Source organism: Chlorocebus sabaeus, chromosome 25 (assembly GCF_047675955.1).
Source record: "Chlorocebus sabaeus isolate Y175 chromosome 25, mChlSab1.0.hap1, whole genome shotgun sequence".
NCBI lineage: Eukaryota > Metazoa > Chordata > Mammalia > Primates > Cercopithecidae > Chlorocebus > Chlorocebus sabaeus.
In genome coordinates, this window is record NC_132928.1 from 16,679,619 (window position 1) to 16,705,315 (window position 25,697).

The 25,697-nt window shown below is 42.5% G+C and overlaps 1 protein-coding gene and 1 pseudogene across 2 annotated transcripts in view; both read left to right on the top strand.

Moving 5' to 3' along the window:
- The first annotated feature begins 141 nt into the window (after positions 1-141).
- The window catches only part of SPATA45 (spermatogenesis associated 45), a 34,259-nt gene continuing 8,703 nt past the window's right edge, over positions 142-25,697 (top strand). Inside the window, exons 1-2 of the mRNA XM_037985576.2 lie at positions 142-248; positions 24,248-24,562. Coding sequence (XP_037841504.1) covers positions 24,286-24,562 — 277 coding nt within the window. The 5' untranslated portion in view covers positions 142-248; positions 24,248-24,285. The remainder of the gene's footprint in view (positions 249-24,247; positions 24,563-25,697) is intronic.
- On the top strand, positions 157-3,098 carry LOC140710241 (small ribosomal subunit protein eS28-like; annotated as a pseudogene). The gene is made up of 2 exons (XR_012091190.1): positions 157-248; positions 838-3,098. The product of XR_012091190.1 is annotated as a small ribosomal subunit protein eS28-like (transcript).

Genomic DNA, 25,697 nt, shown 5'->3' on the forward strand with positions numbered 1-25,697 from the left:
CGTTGCTGGAAGAAGGGGTCTCGATCCAGACCCCAAGAGAGGGTTCTTGGGTCTACCGCAGGGAAGAATTGGAGGCGAGTCACAAAGCGCAGTAAAGGAAGCAAGTTTATTGGAATCTACTCCGTTACAGAGTCGCAAGTCCTCAGACTGTAGGAGGAGGAACTCCCGTCCTTCCGTGGTGTCACTACTTAGAGGCAACTGTGAGGAGCTGTGATTAAACGTGGAATGTGCTGATGTGCCCACTAAAGGTAGGGGCTGTTGGTGCACTAATGACCATTAATCCTTCAACCTAAGCCTGCGCATTGACGTTATCTCTGAGTAGAGGGCTGGGCCGGGCTCAGTGGCCACTTCTGTAATCCCAGCACTGTGAGAGGCCGGACAGGAGGCTCCCTTGAGCCCAGGAGTTCGACACCAGCCTGGGCAACATACTGAGATGCTATCTATTTGGGAGAGAAAAAAAAAAAGCAAGCAACCAGGCGTGGTGATGGATGCCTGTAGTCCCAGCTACTCGGGAGGCTGTGGCAGGAGAATTACTTGAACCTGGGAGGCGGAGGTTGCAGTGAGCTGAGATAGCAACACACTGCCCTCCAGCCTGGGTGACAGAGTGAGACCTTGTCAAAAAAAAAAAAAAAAAAAAAAAAAATTAGGACATCTGGATATTCCATAGACTTGGTGGGAGAAGTCCTGTATGGTCATAAATATTGTGTAATTATAACTGCTGCTCAGCTTAGAATGCGGCTCTTTTCAGACCTTTAGCATTAACCTTATAGGTGCCCTGTGAGTGCCTAGTTACTCACTTTAATATGCAGTCGCTCTGGCTGTGTTTTATTAAACCAGATACCTGGTAAGTAGTGGCTTCTCTAACAAGTGGGCAGCTTGGAACTGGGAACGAGAGAGCCACCGAAACAGAATGAGGGAGACAAAGAAGTGGGCATCACCCTCAGCTCCACAAGGGCTTCCCAAGCTGTACCGTACGCAGGCCCGGGACGAACTTTATTCTTGCTCCAGCATCGTTGTCCGTCTCAGTGAGACCCTGGCTTTAGGGCAGACAGGACCACGTTTCATAAATTCATACTGTCCCAGCAGAGGAATAACGCCAGAAAGCGTTCCAGTACAACCAGAGAAAGAGAATCCATGAGAAATCTGCCCTTGTGAAGTTGGAATCCCCTCAACCTCACCCCGCTGACTTGAATGAAGCGACTGAGATGGGCTGTGATGGAGCAGATCTGGTTGCTCGACCTCCTCCCTTGGACCAACACATATAGTTAATAGTTATTGGACATGCACATTCAGTGGGTCCAGTGGGTTCCAGGTACCAAACTTGTGTTGAATGGTATGTGCCAGACACTGTCTTGCGATCTGGGGAATAAAATAATAAAAACGAGATATCCGGAGCACAGTAGCCTTGCGGTCTTCCTGGACTAGAGAAAATTCAGCCCTTCTGCTTCTTGGGAAGCTTTGTTCGGGAAAAAAAAAAAAAAGAAAGAAAGAAAGAAAGAGACCCCAAAGAATTTGTTATTAAATTGAAGTTGAAACTAGGTGTATATAGTACAAGAGTTCTTACCATACATTTAATAATTACCATACATTTAAGTGCTGATATCTAGAACCCTAAAACCCTGCACTTTTTTATTGCCTCTTATATTATTATTTTGGTCATGTATGAAATATTTCAGGCATCTCTCGGTACAGGTGAAATGCTACATGTTCTAAACTAAGGACTAAGTGCATTATAATGTCTTCCTTGGCCAAACTGTATAAATTGCCACCCCCGACCCCCTGCCCCGCCAACATCCCTTCCCTGCTGTTTTTCTTTCTTTCCTAGTGCTTACCTTCACCTAAAATGTCCTATATTTTTGCTTATTTTTTTTCTAGTTTCCTTCCTTCCTTCCTTCCTTCCTTCCTTCCTTCCTTCCTTCCTTCCTTCCTTCCTTTCTTCCTTCCTTCCTTCCTTCCTTCCCTCCCTCCCTCCCTCCTTCCTTCTTTCCTTCCTTCCTTCCTTCCTTCCTTTCTTCCCTTTCTTCCCTTTCTTTCTTTCATCTTGCTCTGTCACCCAGGCTGAAGTACAGTGGTGTGATCTTGACTCATTGCAACCTCCGCTCACTGCAACCTCCGCCTCCCAGGTTCAAGTGATTCTTCTGCCTCAGCCTCCTGAGTAGCTGAAATTAAAGGGCTGCACCATCATGCCTGTCTAATTTTTGTATTTTTTTTTTAGTAGAGATGGGGTTTCACCATATTGGCCAGTCTGGTCTCGAACTCCTGACCTCGTGATCCACCCACCTTGGCCTCCCAAAGTGCTGGGATTACAGGCCTGAGCCACCATACCCGGCCTCTTTCTCTCTTTCTCTCTCTCTCTCTGTCTCTCTTTCCTCTCGGCTGACCACCAAGCCTGAGTGCTTTTTGTATTTTTTGTAGAGATGGGGTTTTGCCACATTGCTCAGATTGGTCTCAAGTGATCAACTCACTTTGGCCTCCCAAAGTGCTAGGATTACAGGCATGAGCCATTGTGCTGGTCCTTTTTCCGGTTATTTTCTCCCTGCCCACTAGAATGTGAGTTCCGTAAGGGCAGGGCTGAAAGTTTTGTTGCTTTTTGCTACCACTACTATTTTTCAAGAATTTGTAACCAGTGTACTTTGTGTACCTAGCACATAGTAGGTGTTCAATAAATATTTACTGAGTACAGCTAATGAGCACTGAATTACCGTGAATATTTTAAATAATTGCTTGCTTTGTAAAGGAATGTATTTCTTCTCTCCTCCCAACTGCTGCTGCATCGCCATCATGGACACCAGCCACGTGCAGCCTGTCTAGCTGGCCAGGGTCACCACGGTCCTGGGCAGAACCAGCTCTCAGGGACAGTACACGCAGGAATTTGTGGACGACACAAGCCACTCCATCATCCGCAGTGTAAAAGGCTCCGTGTGTAAGGGCTGTGTGCTCACCCTGTTGGAGTCAGAGCAAGAGGCCTGGAGGTTGCACTGAGCTTGGCTGCTCACTGGGTCTTTAATATTGGGTTCGACCACTTGGTCTGTGCCATGACCTGCTCTTTTATTTTATTTTTTGCCGGCCACAGAGGAATTGAGATATGCATTTAAATAAAGTGTTTGTGTTCCAAATTAGAAAGAAAAGAGAAAGAAAGAAAGAAAGAGAGAGGGAGGGAGGGAGGGAGGGAGGGAGGGAGGAAGGAAGGATAAAGGAGGGAGGAGAGAAGGAAGGAAATCTTTTTTTTTTATTCTTATTTTTTATTTATTTATTTTTTTGAGACAGAGTTTCGCTCTTGTCGCCCAGGCTGGAGTGCAGTGACACGATCTCGGCTCACTGCAACCTCTGTCTCCTGGGTTCAAGCGATTCTCCCTCCTTAGCCTCCCAAGTAGCTGGGATTACAGATGCCCACCACCATGTGCAATCTGTTTCTTAAAAAAAAAAAAATCTTGCCTGGGCACGGTGGCTCACACCTGTAATCCCAGCACTTTGGGAGGCTGAGGCAGGTGGATCACGAGGTCAGGAGATCGAGACCATCCTGGCTAACATGGTGAAGCGCCATCTCTACTAAAAATACAAAAAATTAGCCAGGTGTGGTGGTGGGCGCCTGTAATCCCAGCTATTTGGGAAGCTGAGGCAGAAGAGTGACTTGAACCCGGGAGGCAGAGCTTGCAGTGAGCTAAGATCGCACCACTGCACTCCAGCCTGGGTGACAGAGCAAGACTCCGTCTCAAAAAAAAAAAAAAAAAAAAAGTCTTGCAAACTTCCAGAAGGAAGGGAAGGAGGGAGGGAAAAATCTTTCTTTCTCTTTTTCTTTCTTTCTTTTTTTTTTTGACAGAGTTTTGCTCTTGGAGTCCAGGCTGGAGTGCAATGGCGAAATCTCAGCTCACTGCAACCTCTGCCTCCAGGGTTCAAGTGATTCTCCTGCCTCAGCCTCCCAAGTAGCTGGGATTACAGGTGCCTGCCACCACACCCGGCTAATTTTTGTATTTTTAGTAGAGACAGGGTTTCTCCATGCTGGTCAGGCTGGTCTCAAACTCCCAACCTCAGGTGATCCACCTGCCTCAGCCTCCCAAAGTGCTGGGGTTACAGGCATGAGCCACCGTGCCCGGCCGCCATTCTAATTTCTTAATCTTGTCTTGTTTCTCTGGCTTCAGTGGTAGATACTTATTAACCAGTTTAAACATGAGTCATAATTTATATCAAATGTTTGGATGTATAACATAGAATGAACCTTAATCTCTGTCAAAAAAGATACTGCTGGGAGCATCATTTGGCTAGGAGTCAAGATGAGATTGAGCTACTTTATGGGTGTGGAATGCCAAGTCAGAGAGATCTGAATAAGTAAGACTTCAGCAATATGAGACCTGGACAGCATCCAGGAGCCAAGGTCCAAGATGCTAATAGGAGTAATGTAGCTGTCCCTAACAAAGGTTTCCCACGGTTTACGAGCCTCAGAGGTTAAGATGCAAACCAGAACAATGCTATTGGATATGCAATCCGTAATGTTTCATGGGGAGGTGGGTAGATTTGGGCAGCCTGGCCTTCCGTTTACTCCTGCTAGCACCAGACTTGGTCCTCCTGAGCAGCAGACGCTATATGTTTCTATTCTGTGAAAAGACCAAGTTGGAAATGGAGGAGTAGAGGGGAAGGCTGGAAATCAGAATTCTCCCACATGTATTCTTCCCTCCATTGAGACATTTTATTTGTATGTATTTATTTATTCCTAAAAAAAAAAAAAAAAGTCCCAGGATTTTTTCTCCTATGTTTTTATCTTGTTTCTTCTCAGTCCATGATGCCAGTTGAGGTCATCAGTACAGCAAAACCAAACTGGTGAGATGGCAACAAATTATTCTGTCACTTTTCTAATCTTTTTTTTTTTTTTTGAGATAGAGTCTCGCTCTTGTCACCCAGTCTGGAGTGCAATGGCGAGGTCTTGGCTCACTGCAACCTTCGTCTCCTGGGTTCAAGAGATTCTCCTGCCTCAGACTCCCGAGTAGCTGGGATTATGGTGCCCACACCATGCTCAGCTAATTTTTGTATTTTTAGTAGAGATGGGGTTTCACCGTGTTGGCCAGGCTGGTCTCGAACTCCTGACTTCGAGTGATCTACAGGCCTCGGCCTCCCAAAGTGCTGAAATTACAAGTGTGAGCCACTGCACCCGGCCCAGTTTTCTAGATCTTTGAATTGCACATCAAATCTGAAGCTGATTGCTCCACACTTGTTTAACCTGCCTATGAGGTTCACAACAATTTTCCCAGCTCTGGGATCATCAATGACTTTTAATTCACCAATATAACAATGCTTCGTCATTGCAGTTAGAAACCAGACCGTGACTTTGGAGCATGACCTGATAAGAACCTGGTGTTTGGGTCTCTTTTTGGCATTCATGCACACCATTATGGTGGCACAGAAAGATGATGGAAACTATTTGTACATTTTTGTGTAAAGCTACTAGAGATTTAATTCTGCAACAGCAGAGCTTCCTGCCCTAAAACATCTCTAAGGATTTGCTAAGGCAGATCCTGCCTTTCATGTCTGCTTAAAATTTACCTGTTGCGTGATTTAAATATAACCAATGTCAAATCACAACTAAATTTTCCATGTTACATCTGGTTCTTATTTCTTTGGGCATTATTTAATTTATCACATTAGCTAGTTGACATGTTGGCTTTAAAGATCACGAGATTCAGGCTGGGCAAGGTGGCTGACAGCTGTAATCCCAGCACTTTGGGAGGCCGAGGCTGATGGATCACCTGAGGTCAGAAGTTCAACACCAGCCTGACCAACATGGTGAACCCTTGTCTCTACTAAAAATACAAAATTAGCCAGCCAGTACTAGCAATTTTAAAACTATCACTTTCTTTTACAGTTTTTAATTGCTTAATTTGAATGGATTGAAACATACTATCTCTCTTCAACCCCACTTCCCATATCCAGAATTGATCCAGGTTTTTAGAGCCTAAAGGCTTAATTTGGGGATGGGGGTGTTATTTTAGAAACTAACATCAAAATTAAAATTTTAAATGAGGTTGGGTGTGGTGGTTTACGCCTGTAATCCCAGCACTTTGGAAGACTGGGGCAGGTGCATTGCTTGAGCTCAGGAGTTCAAGACCAACCTGGCCAACATGGCGAAACCCCTTCTCTACCAAAAAAATAACAGAATTTAGGTGGGTGTGGTGGCACATACCTGTAGTCCCAGCTACCTGAGAGGTTGAGGTGGGAGGATCGCTTGAGCCCAGGAGGTCAAGGCTGCAATAAGCTGAGATCACGCCACTGAGATCACACCACTCCATCCTAGGCAACAGAGTGAGGCCTTATCTTAAAAAAAAAAAAAAAAAAAAAAAGAGGTAGAGAGAGATACAAGCCTTCAGAGACCCTCATATTAACTTCATGGTAAATCTGCCTCTGCTCACCCCTCCCACCTGTAGGAACTAATATCTTCATTTCCAGATTTACTCTGAAAAAACTGTGCAACTGCTTCACATGTTTCCTCTTCATTCACTACTTTGGAACTCACTGAAACTCTGATGAAAGAATTGAGTCAAAAAAAAAAAAAAAAAAAAAAAATAGACCTCCTTCCCAGCACTGGCCCCGTTCAGAGCATCTACTACAGAGGAGTCTTTTTTTTTTTTTTTCTTGTATTTTAAGTTCTAGGGTACATATGCACAACTTACAGGTTTGTTACATATGTATACATGTGCCATGTTGGTGTGCTGCACTCATCAAGTCGTCACCACCCGTCAACTCGTCATTTACATCAGATATAACTCCCAATGCCATCCCTCCCCCTTCCCCCGTCCCCACAATAGGCCCCAGTGTGTGATGTTCCCCTACCCGTGTCCAAGTGATCTCATTGTTCTATTCCCACCTATGAGTGAGAACATGCGATGTTTGGTTTTCTGTTCTTGCAATAGTTTGCTGAGAATGATGGTTTCCAGCTGCATCCATGTCCCTACAAAGGACACGAACTCATCCTTTTTTACGGCGGCATAGTATTCCATGGTGTGTATGTGCCACATTTTCTTAATCCAGTCTGTCACTGATGGACATTTGGGTTGATTCCAAGTCTTTGCTATTGTGAATAGTGCCGCAATAAACATACATGTGCATGTGTCTTTATAGCAGCATGATTTATAATTCTTTGGGTATATACCCAGTAATGGGATGGCTGGGTCATATGGTATTTCTAGTTCTAGATCCTTGAGGAATCGCCATACTGTTTTCCACAATGGTTGAACTAGTTTACAATCCCACCAACAGTGTAAAAGTGTTCCTATTTCTCCACATCCTCTCCAGCACCTGTTGTTTCCTGACTTTTTAATGATTGCCATTCTAACTGGTGTGAGATGGTATCTCATTGTGGTTTTGATTTGCATTTCTCTGATGGCCAGTGATGATGAGCATTTTTTCATGTGTCTGTTGGCTGTATGAATATCTTCTTTTGAGAAATGTCTGTTCATATCCCTTCCCCACTTTTTGATGGGGTTGTTTGTTTTTTTCTTGTAAATTTGTTTCAGTTCTTTGTAAGTTCTGGATATTAGCCCTTTGTCAGATGAGTAGATTGCAAAAATTTTCTCCCATTCTGTAGGTTGCCTGTTCACTCTGATGGTAGTTTCTTTTGCTTTGCAGAAGCTCTTTAGTTTAATGAGATCCCATTTGTCAATTTTGGCTTTTGTTGCCATTGCTTTTGGTGTTTTAGACATGAAGTCCTTTCCCATGCCTATGTCCTGAATGGTATTACCTAGGTTTCCTTCTAGGGTTTTTATGGTATTAGGTCTAACATTTAAGTCTCTAATCCATCTTGAATTAATTTTCGTGTAAGGAGTAAGGAAAGGGTCCAGTTTCAGCTTTCTACTTATGGCTAGCCAGTTTTCCCAGCACCATTTATTAAATAGGGAATCCTTTCCCCATTTCTTGTTTTTCTCAGGTTTGTCAAAGATCAGGTGACTGTAGATGTGTGGTATTATTTCTGAGGACTCTGTTCTGTTCCATTGGTCTATATTTCTGTTTTGGTACCAGTACCATGCTGTTTTGGTTACTGCAGCCTTGTAGTATAGTTTGAAGTCAGGTAGTATGATGCCTCCAGCTTTGTTCTTTTGACTTAGGATTGTCTTGGCAATGCGGGCTCTTTTCTGCTTTCATACGAACTTTAAAGCAGTTTTTTCCAATTCTGTGAAGAAAGTCATTGGTAGCTTGATGGGCATGGCGTTGAATCTATAAATTACTTTGGTAAGTATGGCCATTTTCACGATATTGATTCTTCCTATCCATGAGCATGGTATGTTCTTCCATTTGTTTGTGTCCTCTTTCATTTCACTGAGCAGTGGTTTGTAGTTCTCCTTGAAGAGGTCCTTTACATCCCTTGTAAGTTGGATTCCTAGGTATTTTATTCTCTTTGAAGCTATTGTGAATGGGAGTTCGTTCATGATTTGGCTCTCTGTTTGTCTGTTACTGGTATATAAGAATGCTTGTGATTTTTGCATATTAATTTTGTATCCTGAGACTTTGCTGAAGTTGCTTATCAGCTTAAGGAGATTTTGGGCTGAGATGATGGGGTTTTCTAAATATACAATCATGTCATCTTCAAACAGGGACAATTTGACTTCTTCTTTTCCTAACTGAATCCCCTTGATTTCTTTCTCTTGCCTGATTGCCCTAGCCAGAACTTCCAACACTATGTTGAATAGGAGTGGTGAGAGAAGGCATCCCTGTCTTGTGCCAGTTTTCAAAGGGAATGCTTCCAGTTTTTGCCCATTCAGTATGATATTGGCTGTGGGTTTGTCATAAATAGCTTTTATTATTTTGAGAAACGTTCCATCAGTGCCAAATTTATTGAGAGTTTTTAGCATGAAGGACTGTTGAATTTTGTCAAAGGCCTTTTCTGCATCTATTGAGATAATCATGTGGTTTTTGTCTTTGGTTCTGTTTATATGCTGGATTACGTTTATTGATTTGCGTATGTTGAAATGCAAATCAATGGCTCTATAAATGATCTGTAATTTCTTGAGTCAGCTTGTTTCTTGAGCTATGCTGCCATGTAGTGAGTTGCATCCCAGGGATGAAGCCCACTTGATCATGGTGGATAAGCTTTTTGATGTGCTCCTGGATTCAGTTTGCCAGTCTTTTATTGAGGATTTTTGCATCGATGTTCATCAGGGATATTGGTCTAAAATTCTCTTTTTTTGTTGTGTCTCTGCCAGGTTTTGATATCAGGATGATGTTGGCCTCATAAAATGAGTTAGGGAGGATTCCTTCTTTTTCTATTGATTGGAATAGTTTCAGAAGGAATGGTACCAACTCCTCTTTGTACCTCTGGTAGAATTCGGCTGTGAATCCATCTGGTCCTGGACTTTTTTTGGTTGGTAGGCTATTAATTATTGCCTCAATTTCAGAGTCTGCTATTGGTCTATTCAGGGTTTTAACTTCTTCCTGGTTTAGTCTTGGGAGAGTGTAAGTGTCCAGGAAATTATCCATTTCTTCTAGGTTTTCTAGTTTATTTGCATAGAGGTGTTTATAGTATTCTCTGATGGTAGTTTGTATTTCTGTGGAATTGGTGGTGATATCCCCTTTATCATTTTTTATTGCATTTATTTGATTCTTCTCTCTTTTCTTCTTTATTAGTCTTGCTAGTGGTCCATCAATTTTGTTGATCTTTTCAAAAAACCAGCTCCTGGATTCATTGATTTTTTGGAGGGTTTTTCGTGTCTGTATCTCCTTCAGTTCTGCTCTGATCTTAATTATTTCTTGCCTTCTGCTAGCTTTTGAGTGTGTTTGCTCTTGCTTCTCTAGTTCTTTTAATTGTGATGTTAGGGTGTCAATTTTAGATCTTTCCTACTTTCTTTTGTGGGCATTTAGTGCTATCAGTTTCCCTCTACATACTGTTTTAAATGTGTCCCAGAGATTCTGGTATGTTGTATCTTTGTTCTCATTGGTTTCAAAGAAAATCTTTATTTCTGCCTTCATTTCATTATGTACCCAGTAGTCATTCAGGAGCAAGTTGTTCAGTTTCTATGTAGTTGAGAGGTTTTGATTGAGTTTCTTAGTCCTGAGTTCTAGTTTGATTGCACTGTGGTCTGAGAGACAGTTTGTTATAATTTCTGTTCTTTTACATTTGCTGAGGAGTGCTTTACTTCTAGCTATGTGGTCAATTTTGGAATAAGTGCGATGTGGTGCTGAGAAGAATGTATATTCTGTTGATTTGGGGTGGAGAGTTCTGTAGATGTCTATTAGGTCCGCTTGGTGCAGAGTTTAGTTCAATTCCTGGATATCCTTGTTAACTTTCTGTCTCGTTGCTCTGTCTAATGTTGACAGTGGGGTGTTGAAGTCTTCCATTATTATTGTATGGGAGTCTAAGTCTCTTTGTAAGTCTCTAAGGACTTGCTTTATGAATCTGGGTGCTCCTGTATTGGGTGCATATATATTTAGGATAGTTAGCTCTTCCTGTTGAATTGATCCCTTTACCATTATGTAATGGCCTTCTTTGTCTCTTTTGATCTTTGATGGTTTAAAGTCTGTTTTTTCAGAGACTAGGATTGCAATTCCTGCTTTTTTTTGTTCTCCATTTGCTTGGTAGATCTTTCTCTATCCCTTTATTTTGAGCCTATGTGTGTCTCTGCATGTGAGATGGGTCTCCTGAATACAGCAAACTGATGGGTCTTGACTCTTTATCCAATTCGTCAGTCTGTGTCTTTTAATTGGAGCATTTAGTCCATTTACATTTAAGGTTAATATTGTTATGTGTGAACTTGATCCTGTCATTGTGGTATTAGCTGGTTATTTTGCTCGTTAGTTGATGCAGTTTCTTCCTAGCATCAATGGTCTTTACATTTTGGCATGTTTTTGCAATGGCTGGTACCGGTTGTTCCTTTCCATGTTTAGTGCTTCCTTCAGGGTCTCTTGTAGGGCAGGCCTGGTGGTGACAAAATCTCTAAGCATTTGCTTGTCTGTAAAGGATTTTATTTCTCCTTCACTTATGAAACTTGGTTTGGCTGGATATGAAATTCTGGGTTGAAAATTCTTTTCTTTAAGAATGTTGAATACTGGCCCCCACTCTCTTCTGGCTTGTGGAGTTTCTGCCAAGAGATCTGCTGTTAGTCTGATGGGCTTCCCTTTGTGGGTAACCCAACCTTTCTCTACAGAGGAGTCTTAAGGGGTTTGTATGCTTAGAGCTGAGAGATCAAATAGCTCCTGAAAACTGTAATTAGAGGAAATTCCATATGGAGACAGGCCACAAGGAGAACTCAAGCCCTTGTAAACCAAAAATGAAATATTCTAAGCCCCCAATTTACTAAACAGATTCAACCTCCCACTTTCACCTCCCAAATAGCTGGGATTACAGGCGCATGCAACCATGCCCAGCAAATTTTTGTGTTTTTTGTATAGATGGGGTTTCGCCATGTTGGCCAGGCTGGTCTTGAACTCCTGACCTCGAGTGATCTGTCTGCCTCACCCTCCCGAAGTGCTGGAATTAGTGAGCCACTGCAACAGGCCTCTAACACTTATTTCTGAAGTTTTTTTTCTTCCCTGCTTCTCGGAAGCCCCTTCCTCCCTCTCTTGTTGCCTTAAGGTACCTTCACCCTGGCTGGGCCCTGTTGTTCTTTTATTGGTTTTTTTGTTTGTTTCTTTAGCCTATGTGTGCTCTTCCACCTGGGTTATACAAATGCAAAGTACATCCTAGTTCCATGCTAGGCCTTATTATTAGCAAGAACTTTCCTGAATCTCTCAAGATGTAGTGAAAGCAGTTATATATTAATTAGGTGAACTATACTGTATTTCCTAAAACTAAATAAATGTGTTGACTGGGAGCCGTGGCTCAGGCCTGTAATCCTAGCACTTTGGAAGACTGAGCAGGAGGATGGCTTGAGCTCAGGAGTTCAAGACAAGCCTGGGTAACATAGTGAGACCCTGTCTTTACAAAAAATACAAAAATTCACGGGGCCTGGTGACACTAACCTATTCTTCCAGCTACTTGGGAGGCTGAGGTGGGAGGATGGCTTGAACCCTGTAGGTGGAGGTTGCAATGAGCCAAGATCATGCCACTGCACTCTAGCCTGGGCAACAGAGCAAGACCTTGCCACCAAAAAAAATAAATACATAAATGTGTTTTTAAAAATGCACTGCCCACCTTTGAAGGCAGCAATGGCTCTATAAATGATCTGTAATTTCTTGAGTCAGCTTGTTTCTTAAGCTATTCTGCCATGTAGTGAGTTCATCAGTTAGTTTTGCCCTGCCCCTTTCCTCCACATTGGAAACATTCTAGAGTGACCTGAAGATTAAAAACAAACAAACAAACAAAAACAAACACTGGAGACCTCCTCTTCTTACAAAAGAAACATATGAATAAAATAACTTTCCATGTAGCCTGGGCGACATGGCAAAATCCCGTCTCTATGAGAAATTTAAAAATTAGCCAGTTGTGGTGGTCCACGCTTATAGTCCCAGCTACTCAGGAGGCAGAGGTGAGAGGATCACCTGAGTTCAGGAGGTTGAGATTGCAGTAAGCCTCAATCACACCACAGAACTCTAGCCTGTCCGATGGAGTGAGATCCTGTCTTGAAAAACAAAACAGGCCAGGGAGGCCAAGGTAGGCAGATCACCTGAAATCAGGAGTTCCAGTCTGGCTAACTTGGTGAAACCCCATTTCTACTAAAAATAGAAAATTAGCCGGATGTGGTGGCGCATGCCTGTAATCCCAGCTACTCAGGAGGCTGAGACAAGAGAATCACTTGAACCTGGGAGGTGGAGCTTGCAGTAAGCCAAGATCGTGCCACTGCATTTCAGCCTGGGTGCCAAGAGTGAAACTCCATCTCGAAAACCAAAATAAAACAAAAATAAACAATGACAACAAATTCCCCATGTAAAATATAAAGTTTTAATAAAACCAATAAAGTAGCTACCACTTACTGAGTACTTACAATGAATCCTTACATTAGAACTCTTCTTCATGGGGGCAAGGACCCATTTGTCCCCAGTATCCACAACAGCACCAAGCGGAGTATGTGCTGAAAACATATCAGTGTGTGTAATAAATTCATGCCAGGCACAATGCAAAAAGCTTTACATGCATTCCTAATTTAATCTCAACTCCCTCCTCATCACTTACCACACATATAAACACACAGCTCGGTGAAAGCAATATCTTTAGCCCCATTTTACAGATGATGAAACCAATATTATGAGGGTCAAATGGCTGGGCCTGGTGATACACACCTGTAATCCCAGCATTTTGGAAGGCCAAGGCAGAGAAATCGCTTGATCCCAGGAGTTCAAGAGCAGCCTGGCCGACATAATGAAACTGTGATTGCACCACTGCACTCCAGCCTGGGTGACACAGCAAGACCCTGTCTCCAAATAAAAAAAAAAAAAAAAAAGAGGATTAAGTAATTTATATTTATCCAAGGTCACCTGGCTGGTAAGTAAATGATCTCTCTGACTCCATAATCTCTCTTAACCAGGCTTCTATGAATAGAACAAAGTTGGAATATCACTGATCAGAATATTCCATCACCAAGGCAGCATCCCAGTGGGCTAATCCACACCAGTGGACTTGAAACACGCTTTGGGTTGCTGTATGTTAGTATGTTAAAGGTAATTTATAATAATATACCTGTAGAAATAGTAATGTATTTTCTCATACAGTCAATTCTCATTATTATATATTTATATGTAACATAAATATATAATATAATATATAAATATATATTATATATTTGCATGTAATTATATCACATGTATATATAAATATATAATGGAAATATAATATATAAATATATGTAATGTATAAGTATATAATGTATTTATATATAAATATATAATGTATCATATATACATTATATATAATATAATGTATTTATATATAAATATATACAATATATTTATATATAAGTATATATAATGTATTTACATATAAATATACATAACATTTATATTATATATATATATCATATATTCTATAAAGTTGCCACAAACATTAAATTAGCAAATAGTGAACCATTGCTCCTAGAAAGAATACAGCTGGTCCCCCACTCACAATGGTTTGACATACAACTGTTTGACTTTACGATGGCACAAAAGCAATATGGATTCAATAGAAACCATACTTTTGATCTTTTTCCCAGGCTAGTGCTACTAGTGCTATTTGGGTAACAAATACATTTTAGGGAGTAGCCACATTTGCAAATATGTAATCAATGAATGATCAGGGTCTACAGTATATACATGTTTAATATTTTCAAAACCTGGGCTGGGCACAATTACGCTTGTAATCCCAGCACTTTGGGAGGCTGAGGCAGGAGGATCACTTGACCCCAGGAGTTCAAGACCAGCCTGGGCAACATGGTGAAACCACATCTCTACAAAAAATACAAAAATTAGCCAGGCATGGTGGTGTGTGTCTGTAGTTCCAGCTACTTGGAAGGCTGAGGTGAGGGGATCCCCTGAGCCCAGGAGGTTGAGGCTGCAGTGAGCTGTGATCAAGTCACTCACTGCACTCCAGCCTGGGTGACAGAGTGAGACCTTGTCTCAAAAAATGAAAAAAGAAAAAAAAAGAAAACCAGTTTCAAAGCCCCTTTCAGTCTAATGTTCTCCCAATTGAGCTATTTTGGGAAGCTCTTCAAAGCCCCTTTTGTCACGGGCGTCCGTGTGAAGAGACCTCCAAACAGGCTTTGTGTGAGCAGCAAGGCTGTTTATTTCACCTGGGTGCAGGCGGGCTGAGTCTGAAAAAGGAGTTAGCAAAGGTTGGTGGGATTTTCATTAGTTCCTATAGGTTTAGGATAGGTGGACAAAGTACATTCTTAAGGGTGGGGAGGATATTACAAAGTATCTTTTTAAGGAGGGGGGAATATATCCTATCAGGGTGGGGCAGGAACAAATCACAATGGTGGAATGTCATCAGTTAAGGCTATTTTCACTTCTTTTGTGGATCTTCAGTTGCTTCAGGCCATGTGGATGTGTACGTGCAGGTCACAGGGGATATGATGGCTTAGCTTGGGCTCAGAGGCCTGACATTCCTGTCTTCTTATGTTAATAAGAAAAACAAAACAAAATAGTGGTGAAGTGTTGAGGCAACAAAAATTTTTGGGGGTGGTATGGCAAGATAACGGGCGATGTTTCTCAGGCCTGTTTCGACTGGGATTAGGAGCAGCATGGGAACCTAGAGTGAGAGAGATTAAGCTGAAGAAAGATTTTGGGTTAAGGGGTGATATTGTGGGCTTGCTAAAAGGAGTATTTGTTGTATAGAATGATTGGTGATGGCCTGGATGTGGTTTTATATGAATTAAGAAACTAAATGGAAGGAAGACACAAAATTCAAATAAGAGAAGGAGAAAAATAGATATTGAAGGACTAAGACTGGGGAGGACCCAGGACATCCAATTAGGGAGCACCCAAGGGGGTTCAGCATAATTATTTGCTTGGTTGGTGAGTTTTTGGGCTCTATACTTGAGTTTTTTTATGTTGTCACATACCAGGCCAGATTAATTTAGGTAAAAACAACACTCTCTATTAAAAAATATACAGATTCCTCTTTTTTTAGCAGTGAGTAAGTCCAGGCCTCGGAGATTTTGGAGGAAAGAGAAATGCAAAGCCAGCAATTGTTTGTTAAAGAAGGATTAGAAACAGCTAGGAGAGAGTGAGATTGATAGTATGGTGGAGAAAGCTGGGGAGAGGTAGAGGGTGGCATAAGAATGGGAACCAGAATGAGTATAAAAGTAAAGAATAGGACTTCATCAGGGTGAAAGTATGGAGCGTACCTTGCCACTGAAGATCTTCTATCCACTTCAAGAGAGACTTAAGGGTGGCGATTTGAGGTAAAACCAGGAGCCACTAAATACCAAGAGCCTGAGAAACTGCTTGGGTGATTTGACTAATAAAGGCCATCTGTTGTCAGCCTGTATAGAGGTGGGAAGGCCAAACCGAGGAATTATGTCTGACAGAAGGGAAGAAATGACCGAGGTGGCCTTCTCAGACCCTGTGGGAAAGGCCTCTACCATCCAGTGAAAGTGCCTACCCAGACCAAGAGGTATTTTAGTTTCCTGACTTGGGGCATGTGAGTAAAGTCAATTTGCCAGTCCTGAAAGGGGGCAAATCCCCGAGCTTGATGTGTAGGGAAGGGAGTGGGCCTGAACAATTCCTGAGGGGTAGTAGAATAGTAGATGGAACACCAAGAAATGATTTTCTTGAGGATAGATTTTCAAGATGGAAAGGAAATGAGAGATTCTAAGAGACAGGCGAGTGGGCTTGTAACCTACATGGAAGAGGTTATGAAATGATGACAGAATAGAATGAGCCTATGAGGCTTGAAGGAGATATTTTCCTTGGTCCAAGGACCATTTGTCTTTTGTGGGAAGAGATTGATAGGTGGAAGTTTCAGTGGGGGAGTAGGTGGGATTGACCGATGAGGAGAAAAACTGACCCTGAGGGACAGAAGTTGGAATGCTAGCTGCTTCTTTAGCTACCTTATCCGCATAAGCATTGCCCTGAGCAATGGAATATGATGCCTTTTGATGGACCTTGCAGTGAATGACTCCAGCTTCCTTTGGAAGTAAAGCAGCCTTGAGAAGAGTTTTTATTAAAGAGGCATTAATGATGGAGGACCCTTGCATAGTGAGGAAACCTCTTTCAGCTCATATCACAGCATAGTGGTGCAGGATATGGAAGGCATATTTAGAGTCAGTATAAATATTGATGTGTAGTCCCTTTGCAAGAGTGAGGGCCCGAGTTAAGGCAATGAGTTTGGCTTGCTGAGAGGTAGTGGAGGGGGGCAGAGAAGTAGCCTCAGTGATAGATGTGGAAGATACTATAGCATAGCCTGCCTTTGCTGGTGAGTGGCAATTAGGCCTGCTGGAACTGCCATCAATAAACCAAGTGTGATCAGGGTGAGGAACAGGAAAGAAGGAAATATGGGGAAAGTGAGTGAATTCAGGTGGATCAGAGAGATACAGTCATGGGGGTCAGGTGTGGTATCAGGAGTAATGTGGGAGGCCAGATTGAAGTCTGGGCCAGGAACAATGGTAATTGTGGGAGACTCAACAAAGAGTGAGTATAGCTGAAGGAGCTGGGGGGCAGAAAGTGTATGCATCAAATGTGAGGAGGAAAATAGATTTTGAAAGTTATGGGAACTGTAGAGAGTAAGTGGAGCATAGCTTGTGATTTTGAGGGCCTCTAAAAGTAGTAAAGCAGCAGCAACCACTGCATGCAGACATGAGGGCTAGGCTAAAACAGTAAGGTCAAGTTGTTTGGACAGAAAGGCCACAGGGCATGGTCCCTGCTTTTGTGTAAGAAGTCCGATCACACAGCCCTGCACTTCAGCTGTGTGTAATGAAAAAGTTGGGATGAGTTAGGGAGAGCTAGTGTGGGAGCAGCTTTTAGGGCTGTTTTTTAAGGAATGGAAAGGGGAGTGGGGAAAGGATTTAGGATTTATGGGGTCAGCTAGGTTTATCTAGAACAGAATAATGGGTTGTGGAGGGAGGTATTGAGGATAGGAGAGTATATGGGTTTGGCACTACGGGGTGGATAGGCAAGACAATTAGGATGATAAGGTGCAGATCCTGAACTAACCTGTAAGACTTGTCTGGTTTTTGGACCAGACCTTTCAGTCATGAGTTAAACATATTACTGTCTCCATTTAAGAGATTGTAAAATTGGATAAATTAGCAGTTGAAATTGGCCTGTTCCTATATCACACACAGGACCAGTTTCACAGGCGTGAAACCCAAACAGGCACATAGGGCCCTTTGCTCAGAAGGGTCTCACAATTGGCTTAAAGTTTTACTGTCATTACCTTGAACGTCTCCATTGTTTGTTAATAAAGCGTCCAGCATTTTTATTTTCACTGGACCCTACAAATCATGTAGCCAATTCTAATCACACAGCAAGTAAACAAGATTAGAAACTGGGGAGAAAAGAAAATACTAAATTATTTACTTATTGAATTGAACAAAACTTTTTTCAAAGTGCCTATTTAATATGATAAAGTTACCACTTACTGAGGGTTGGTTGTATTAAGCTCTTGATATTTATTAGCTCATTTAGTCCTTATGACACTCTGTGAGTTTGATATTAATTTATTTCTTTTTTTTTTGAGATGGAGTGTTGCTTTTGTTGCCCAGGCTGGAGTGCAATGGCATGGTCTTGGCTCACCACAACCTCTGCCTCCAGGGTTCAAGCGATTCTCCTGCCTCAGCTTCTGGAGTAGCTGGGATTACAGGCATGTGCCACTGCACTGGCTAATTTTGTGATTTTTTTTTTTTCAGTAGAGACAGGGTTTTTTTTTTGAAACGGAGTCTTGCTCTGCCACCCAGGCTGGAGTGCAGTGGTGTGATCTTGACCCACTGCAAGCTCTGCCTCCTGGGTTCACGCCATTCTCCTGCCTCAGCCTCTGGAGTAGCTGGGACTACAGGTGCCCACTACCACACCTGGCTAATTTTTTTTTTGGTATCTTTAGTAGAGATGGGGTTTAACCGTGTTAGCCAGGATGGTCTCGATCTCCTGACCTAGTGGTATGCCCACCTCGGCCTCCCAAAGTGCTGGGATTACAGGCGTGAGCCACCGTGCCCAGCCGAGGTGGGATTTTACCATGTTGCCAGTCTGGCTTCGAATTCCCGACTTCAGGTGATCACCTGCCTAGACCTCCCAAAGTGTTAGGATTACAGGCGTGAGCCACCGTGCCTGGCCTGGATATTATTTTCATTTAACACATAAGGAAACTGAGGCCCAGAGAAGGTAAGTAACTTAAGATCATACAGTTAGGAGGCAGCACAGGTAAAATATTAATCAAATCTTTTTTACTTAAAAAATATGCTTGTACCAGTAGACTCTATTACTGTGTCTATTTTGTTTTATTTAGCTCCAGTTGTCAGGCAACTTGTAATTAAGAGTTTGAATTTTGCGATCTTCATGGTGAACTTTTAACTAAGGCATTGATGTTTTATTTGCAGTTCACCTATAAAATGGGCTTTTATTTTATTTTTATTTTTTTGAGACCAAGTCTTACTCTTGTTCCCCAGGCTGGAGTGCAATGGCGCGATCTCAGCTCACTGCAACCTCTTGCCTCCTGGGTTCAAGCGATTCTCCTGCTTCAGCCTCCTGAGTAGCTGGGATTACAGGTGCCTGCCACCACACCTGGCTAATTTTTGTATTTTTAATAGAGACTGGGTTTCACCGTGTTGGTCAGGCTGGTCTCAAAACCCTGACCTCGGCCTCCCAAAGTGCTGGGATTACAGGCATGAGCCACCACGCCCAGCCTAAAATGGACTTTTAACAAAATATAAATTAACTCAAGCTGGGGATGATGGCTTACGCCTGTAATCCCAGCACTTTGGGAGGCCAAGGCAGGCAGATCACTTGAGGTCAGGAGTTCAAAACCAGCCTGTCCAACATGGTGAAACCCCTCTCTACTAAAAATACAAAAAAAATTTAGATGGGCATGGTGGTGCACACCTATAGCCCCAGCTACTCAGGAGGCTGAAGCATGGGAATCACTTGAACCCAGGAGGCAGAGGTTGCAGTGAGCCAAGATCACGCCATTGCACTCCAGCCTGGGTGACAGTGAGACTCCATTTCAAAACTAACAAACAAAAACAGGCAATTGGCCAACTGACCTTTTTATATTTTATTATTTTGTTTTTTTTTTGAGACGGAGTGATGCCCATCCTGGGCGACAGAGCAAGACTCCTTCTCAAAAGAAAAAAAAAGGTACCGCTCTGCTTATTTAGGAATGAAAAATTGATGACTTTGGTAGCTTTCCTAAAACAATGTGTGTTTGTGTGATTTCTGTCACTTCAATGTGTTTCAAAGCGTTATTATAAAAATAAACTGAAAACAACCTAAAGTCTAGCAATAAAAAGAATAATTAATGTCAGGCACAGTGGCTCATACCCGTAATCCCAGCACTTTGAAAAGCTGAGGTGGGTAGATCGCTTGAGCTTAGGAGTTTCAGCCCAGCCTGGGCAACGTGGTGAAACCCTGTCTCTACCAAAAATACAAAAAAATTAGCTGGGCATGGTGGTGCCGCCTGTGGTAGTCCCAGCCACTCAGGAGGCTGAAGATGGAGGATCACTTGAGCCCAGAAGGCAGAGGTTGCAGTGAGCCAAGATCATGCCACTGGATTCCAGCCTGGGCGGCAGAATGAGGCCCCCATCTCAAAAGGAAAAAAAAAAAAAAAGGAAAAAGAAAGATGATGTCTCCCACTCCAAAAGAATTTAAAAGGACTTACAAACATTAGCTGGGTGTGGTGGCGCATGCCTGTAATCCCAGCTACTGGGGAGGCTGAGGCAGGAGAATCACATGAACCAGAGAGTCGGGGGTTGCAGTGAGCCGATATCGCTCCACTGGACTCCATCCTGGAAACAGAGCGAGACTCTGTCTCAAAAAAATAAAAAAATAAAAAATAAAAAAAAGAATTTGAAAGGCAAGCGCGGGGCTGGCACCGTGGCTCACGCCTGTAATCCCAGCACTTTGGGAGGTCAAGGCGGGCGGATCACGAGCTCAGGAGATTGAGACCATCCTGGCTAACACGGTAAAACCCCCCCTCTACTCAAAATACAAAAAATTAGTCGAGCGTGGTGGCTGGCACCTGTAGTCCCAGCTACTGGGGAGGCTGAGGCAGGAGAATGGCGTGAACCCGGGAGGCGGAGCTTGCCGTGAGCCAAGATTGCACCACTGCACTCTAGCCTGGGTGACAGAGTGAGACTCTGTCTTAAACAAAACAAAACAAAACAAAAACAGGCGAGCACGGTGGCTCACGCCTGTACGAAAATTAGCTGGGCATGGTGGCACGCCTCTGTAATCCCAGCTACTTTGGGAGGCTGAGGCATGAGAATCGCTTGAACGTGCACTCCAGCCTGGGCGACAGAGCAAGACTCTGTCTCAAAAAAACAAAACAAATAAAAACAAAAGAATTTAAAATTAAAATTAATTTTGTTTGTTTGTTGTTTGTACCCGCTCCTGAGTAGCTAGGATTACAGGCAGGTGCCACCACACATAGTTAAGTTCTTGAATTTTTTGTAGAGACGAGGTCTTATTATGTTGCTTAGTCTGGTCTTGAACTCCTGAGCTCAAGCAGTCCTCCTTCCTCAGCTTTCCAAAGTGCTGGGATTACAAGTGTGAGCCACCATGCCTAGCCTAATATTTCCTAGAGTTTTATATGCATGGAATCATACACTATACATTCTGATTTGTCTGGCTTTTTTTTTTTTTAAAAACTCAGTCTAGTTATTTAGAGATTCAGCCATAATATTGTGTTTATCAACAATATATGAACACTACTCAAAATATATACATTGATGAATTAACATATCAGGTAAAAGGAATATATTATATACATACTATATATATATAAAAAATATATTTTATAACTCAGTGTCCATTGTGTACATATACCACAATTTATTTGTTCTGCTGTTGATGGACATTTGGATTGTTAGAACTTTTTGGCTTATGAAAATAAAGCTTTGGGCTGGGCCTGGTGGCTCTGCTCACACCTGTAATCTTAGTACTCTGGGAGGCCAAGGCATGAGGATCCCTTGAGCCCAGGAATTCAAGACTAGCCTTAGAAACATAGTGAGACCTCATCTCTATGAAAAATAAAAACAAAAATAGCCAGGTGTGGTGGCTTGCGCCTGTATCGCAGCACTTGGGAGGCTGAGGTGGGAAGATGACTTGAGGCTGGGAGGTTGAGGATACAGTAAGCCATGGTCACACCACTTCACTCTAGCCTGGGTGACAGAAAGAGACCCTGTCTCAAAAATAAATAAATAAAAATAAAGCTGTGTAAAAAAAACACAAAAGTTTTTTAGAAAGCTGTGATGAAATTAATGAGTTAGTTTTCATATGTACTGATACATTTCTTTATGCGTGTGTGTGGAGAATTTCATTGCTCTAGCGTAAATACCTAGGAATGGATCAAATAATAGGAGTAGATTTAACTTTTTCAGAAGCTGCATGATTGTTTTCCAAAGACATTGTTCCATTTTACATTCTTACTAGCAGCATATGAGAATTCCAGGTCCTCCATATCTTTGCTAACACATGGTTTGGTCAATCTTTTTCATTTCAGCCATTCTAGTGGTATCTAGTGATATCTCACTGTAGTATTGATTTACACTTTCCTAGTGACTGGTGATAATGAATGTATTTTTTTTTTTTTTTTTTTTTGAGACAGAGTCTTGCTCAGCCGCCCAAGCTGGAGTGCAGTGGCATGATATTGACTCACTATAACCTCTGCCTCCTGGGTTCAAGCAATTCTCCTGCCTCCGCCTCCTGAGTAGCTAGGATTACAAGTGCATACCACCATGCCCGGCTAATTTTTTTGTATTTTTAATAGAGACAGAGTTTCACCATGTTGGCCAGGTTGGTCTCGAACTCCTGACCTCAGGTGACCCACCCACATCAGCCTCCCAAAGTGCTGGGATTACAGGTGTGAGCCACCCCACCAGGCCCCATTTCTTCGTCTTCTGGCTTATATTTTTGCTTGTTGAGGAGTCAGCTGTTGGTTCAATTGCCCCTCCTTTTATTCTCTGGTTGCTTTTAAGATTTTCTTTTCTTTTTAAATTCACTGTAATCTCAGCGTGGGCTTTTTAAAAATCCTGACTGCTATTGTTTGAGCTTCTTGAGACTGTGAACTATATCATTTATCAGTTCTGAATATTTCTCTCTCTTTCCAAATCTTGCTCTGTCACCCAGGCTGTAGTGCAATGGCACAATCTCAGCTCACTACAATCTTCACCTCCCAGGCTTAAGTGATCTTCCCACCTCGGCCTTCCAAAGTGTTGGGATTATAGGCGTGAGCTACTGTGCCTGGTCACTTTGTTTTTTTTGAGATGGAGTCTCACGCTGTCACACCGGCTGGAGTGCAATGGCGTGATCTTGGCTCACTGCAACCTCTGCCTCCTGGGTTCAAGTGATTCTCATGCCTTAGCCTCCGGAGTAGCTGGGATTACAGGTGCCTGCCACCATGCCCGGCTAATTTTTAGTAGAGACGGGGTTTCACTATGTTGGCCAGGCTGGTCTTGAACTCCTGACCTCGTGATCTGTCTGCCTCGGCCTCCCAACGTGCTGAGATTACAGGCATGAGCCACAGTGCCTGGCCACCACTTTTAAAAATTAAAATCCCTTTGGATACTTATTGGGAAAGTGATACCCAAAATATTAATGGATGTCTCTGGAAAAAGAGTAATTTTAACTTTTCTACTTTATGTTTTTCTGTATTTTCTTAATTATCTACCATGAATATGTATTATTTTTTATAATCATGCATTAAACATGTATTATTTATCTATTACATTATTAATATATGTAATAAACTTGTATTATTTTTATAATCAGAAGAAATAATAAATGCTTCTAAAAGCAAAAAACAATGCATAGTATAATTTTCAAAAACAATAATATATCCTCTTACCATACCTTTTTAACCTTTGTTACCCCTGAAGAAAACCTAAAAAACAAAAAATAAAACCCTTAAGAAACAATAATAAAAGGTGAGGTGTGGCCGGGTGCAGTGGCTCATGCCTGTAATCCCAGCACTTTGGGAGGCCGAGGCAGGTGGATCACAAGTTGAGGAGTTCGAGACCAACCTGGCCGATATGGTGAAACCCCGTCTTTACTAAAAATACAAAAAAAAAAAAAAAAAAAAAAAAATTAGCTGGGCGTGGTGGTGCATGCCTGTAATCCCAGCTACTTAGGAAGCTGAGGCAGAATTGCTTGAACCCAGGAGGCAGAGATTGCAGTGAGCTGAGATCAAGCCACTGCACTCCAGCCTAGGCGACAGAGTGAGACTCCGTCTCAAAAAAAAAAAAAAAAAAAAAATTGTGAGGTGTGCTGACTGGGCATGGTGGCTCACACCTGTAATCCCAGCATTTTGGGAAACTGAGGTAGGCAGATCACCTGAGACCAGGAGTTCGAGACCAGCCTGGCCAACATGGTGAAACCCCATCTCTACTGAAAACAGAAAAATTAGCCGGGCATGGTTGTGCGAGCCTGTAATTCCAGCTACTTAGGAGGCTGAGGCACAAGAATCACTTGAATCTGGAAGGTAGAAGTTGCAGTGAGCTGAGATCATGCCACTGCGTGCCAGCCTGGAAGACAGAGCAAGACCCTGTCTAAAAAAATAAGTACATAAAAAAGTCAAGTGTGGGGTGGGAGGCTTGGTGGTGGTGGTGGTGGTATTGTATAGAAGGAAAAAAGAGAAACTGGTCAACGTGATTGTGAATACTGGCTTCTGAGTCAAAAAGACAATCAAAAGTATTTTTTCTTTTGTTTGTAGGACAGCAAGAATCGCTTGACAATTGGTTTGTGAGCATAATGGCATCTATAAACAGAACCATTGAAATAATTAAAAAACATGGAGTAAGCAAACAACATCTCCTGGAGGAGATAAACAAAAAGCGTGAATCCAACTGCTTGGTGGAACGAAGCAATCAAGTCAGCTTACTGAGAGTTCAAAAGAGGCACTTCCCGGGTGCCTGTCAGTCCTTTACTCATACCACAACCAAAGAGCCTGTTCCCGACAGTGGCAGGAGCTCCTGGGTCAAGCTGAGTCTCCTTGCTCACATGGAGAGAAAGCACTTTCCACCAAAAAGTGAGAAGTTATGATAGGAATTTTTTTTTTTTTTGAAACGGAGTTTTGCTCTTGTCGCCCAGGCTGGAGTGCAATGGCACCATGTCGGCTCACTGCAAACTCCACTTCACGGGTTCAAGCGATTATTCTGCCTCAGCCTCCCAGGTAGCTGGGAATACAGGCGCTGCCACCACGCCTGGCTAATTTTTTTGTATTTTTTAGTACAGACGGGGTTTCACCTTGTTGGCCAAGCTGGTCTCAAACTCCTGACCTCAGGTGATCCACCCACCACGGCCTCCAAAAGTGCTGGGATTACAGGCATGAGCCACCACACCCAGCCTATGATAGGACTGTTTTTTTTTTTTTTTTTTTTGAGACAGAGTTTTGCTCTTGCTGCCCAGGCTGGAGTGCAATGACACGATCTCATCTTACCGCAACCTCCATCTCCTGGGTTCAAGCGATTCTCCTGCCTCAGCCTCTCAAGTAGCTGGGGTTACAGGCATGCACCACCACATCTGACTGTTTTTTTAATATTTTTAGTAGAGACGGGGTTTCTTCATGTTGGTCAGGCTGGTCTTGAACTCCAGACCTCAGGTAATCCGCCCGCCTCGGCCTCTCAAAGTGCTAGGATTACAGGCGTGAGCCACCACACCTGGCCTATGATACGATTCTTAACCAATTTATAGGAAGGATTTGTAGGTATTCCTAAGAATTAGGAATAATTTCTGGGATTGAAAGAGGTACCTGAGTATTGCCCTGGTATAACATAAAGGCAATCTGTTTGAAAGTAAAAGTGTCATTAAACAGGTTGGTGGATTGTAAGATGTATTATAGGCCAGAGACTCTCATTTTTTTATGCATACAGAGTCCCAGGCCCCAGCTTCAAGCCATCTCATTCAGTAGGCTCTAGGGAGGTGCCTGGAAATCTGCATTCTCAGCAGACTAAGGTGATGCTGATGCTGATGGCCTGAGAACCACATTTTGATAAGAGTTGTTACAGTAATTACAATAGACCACAAAAACTTCAGAAACCTGCTATCTCATCAATTTTTCTGGCCTTTACAAACATTTCATGTGCAAAATTGAGGTGCAGTGGAGATCCTTTTGATAATAAACATCATACAAAAAGCCCTAATAAAATGTGGAGGGGCTGGGC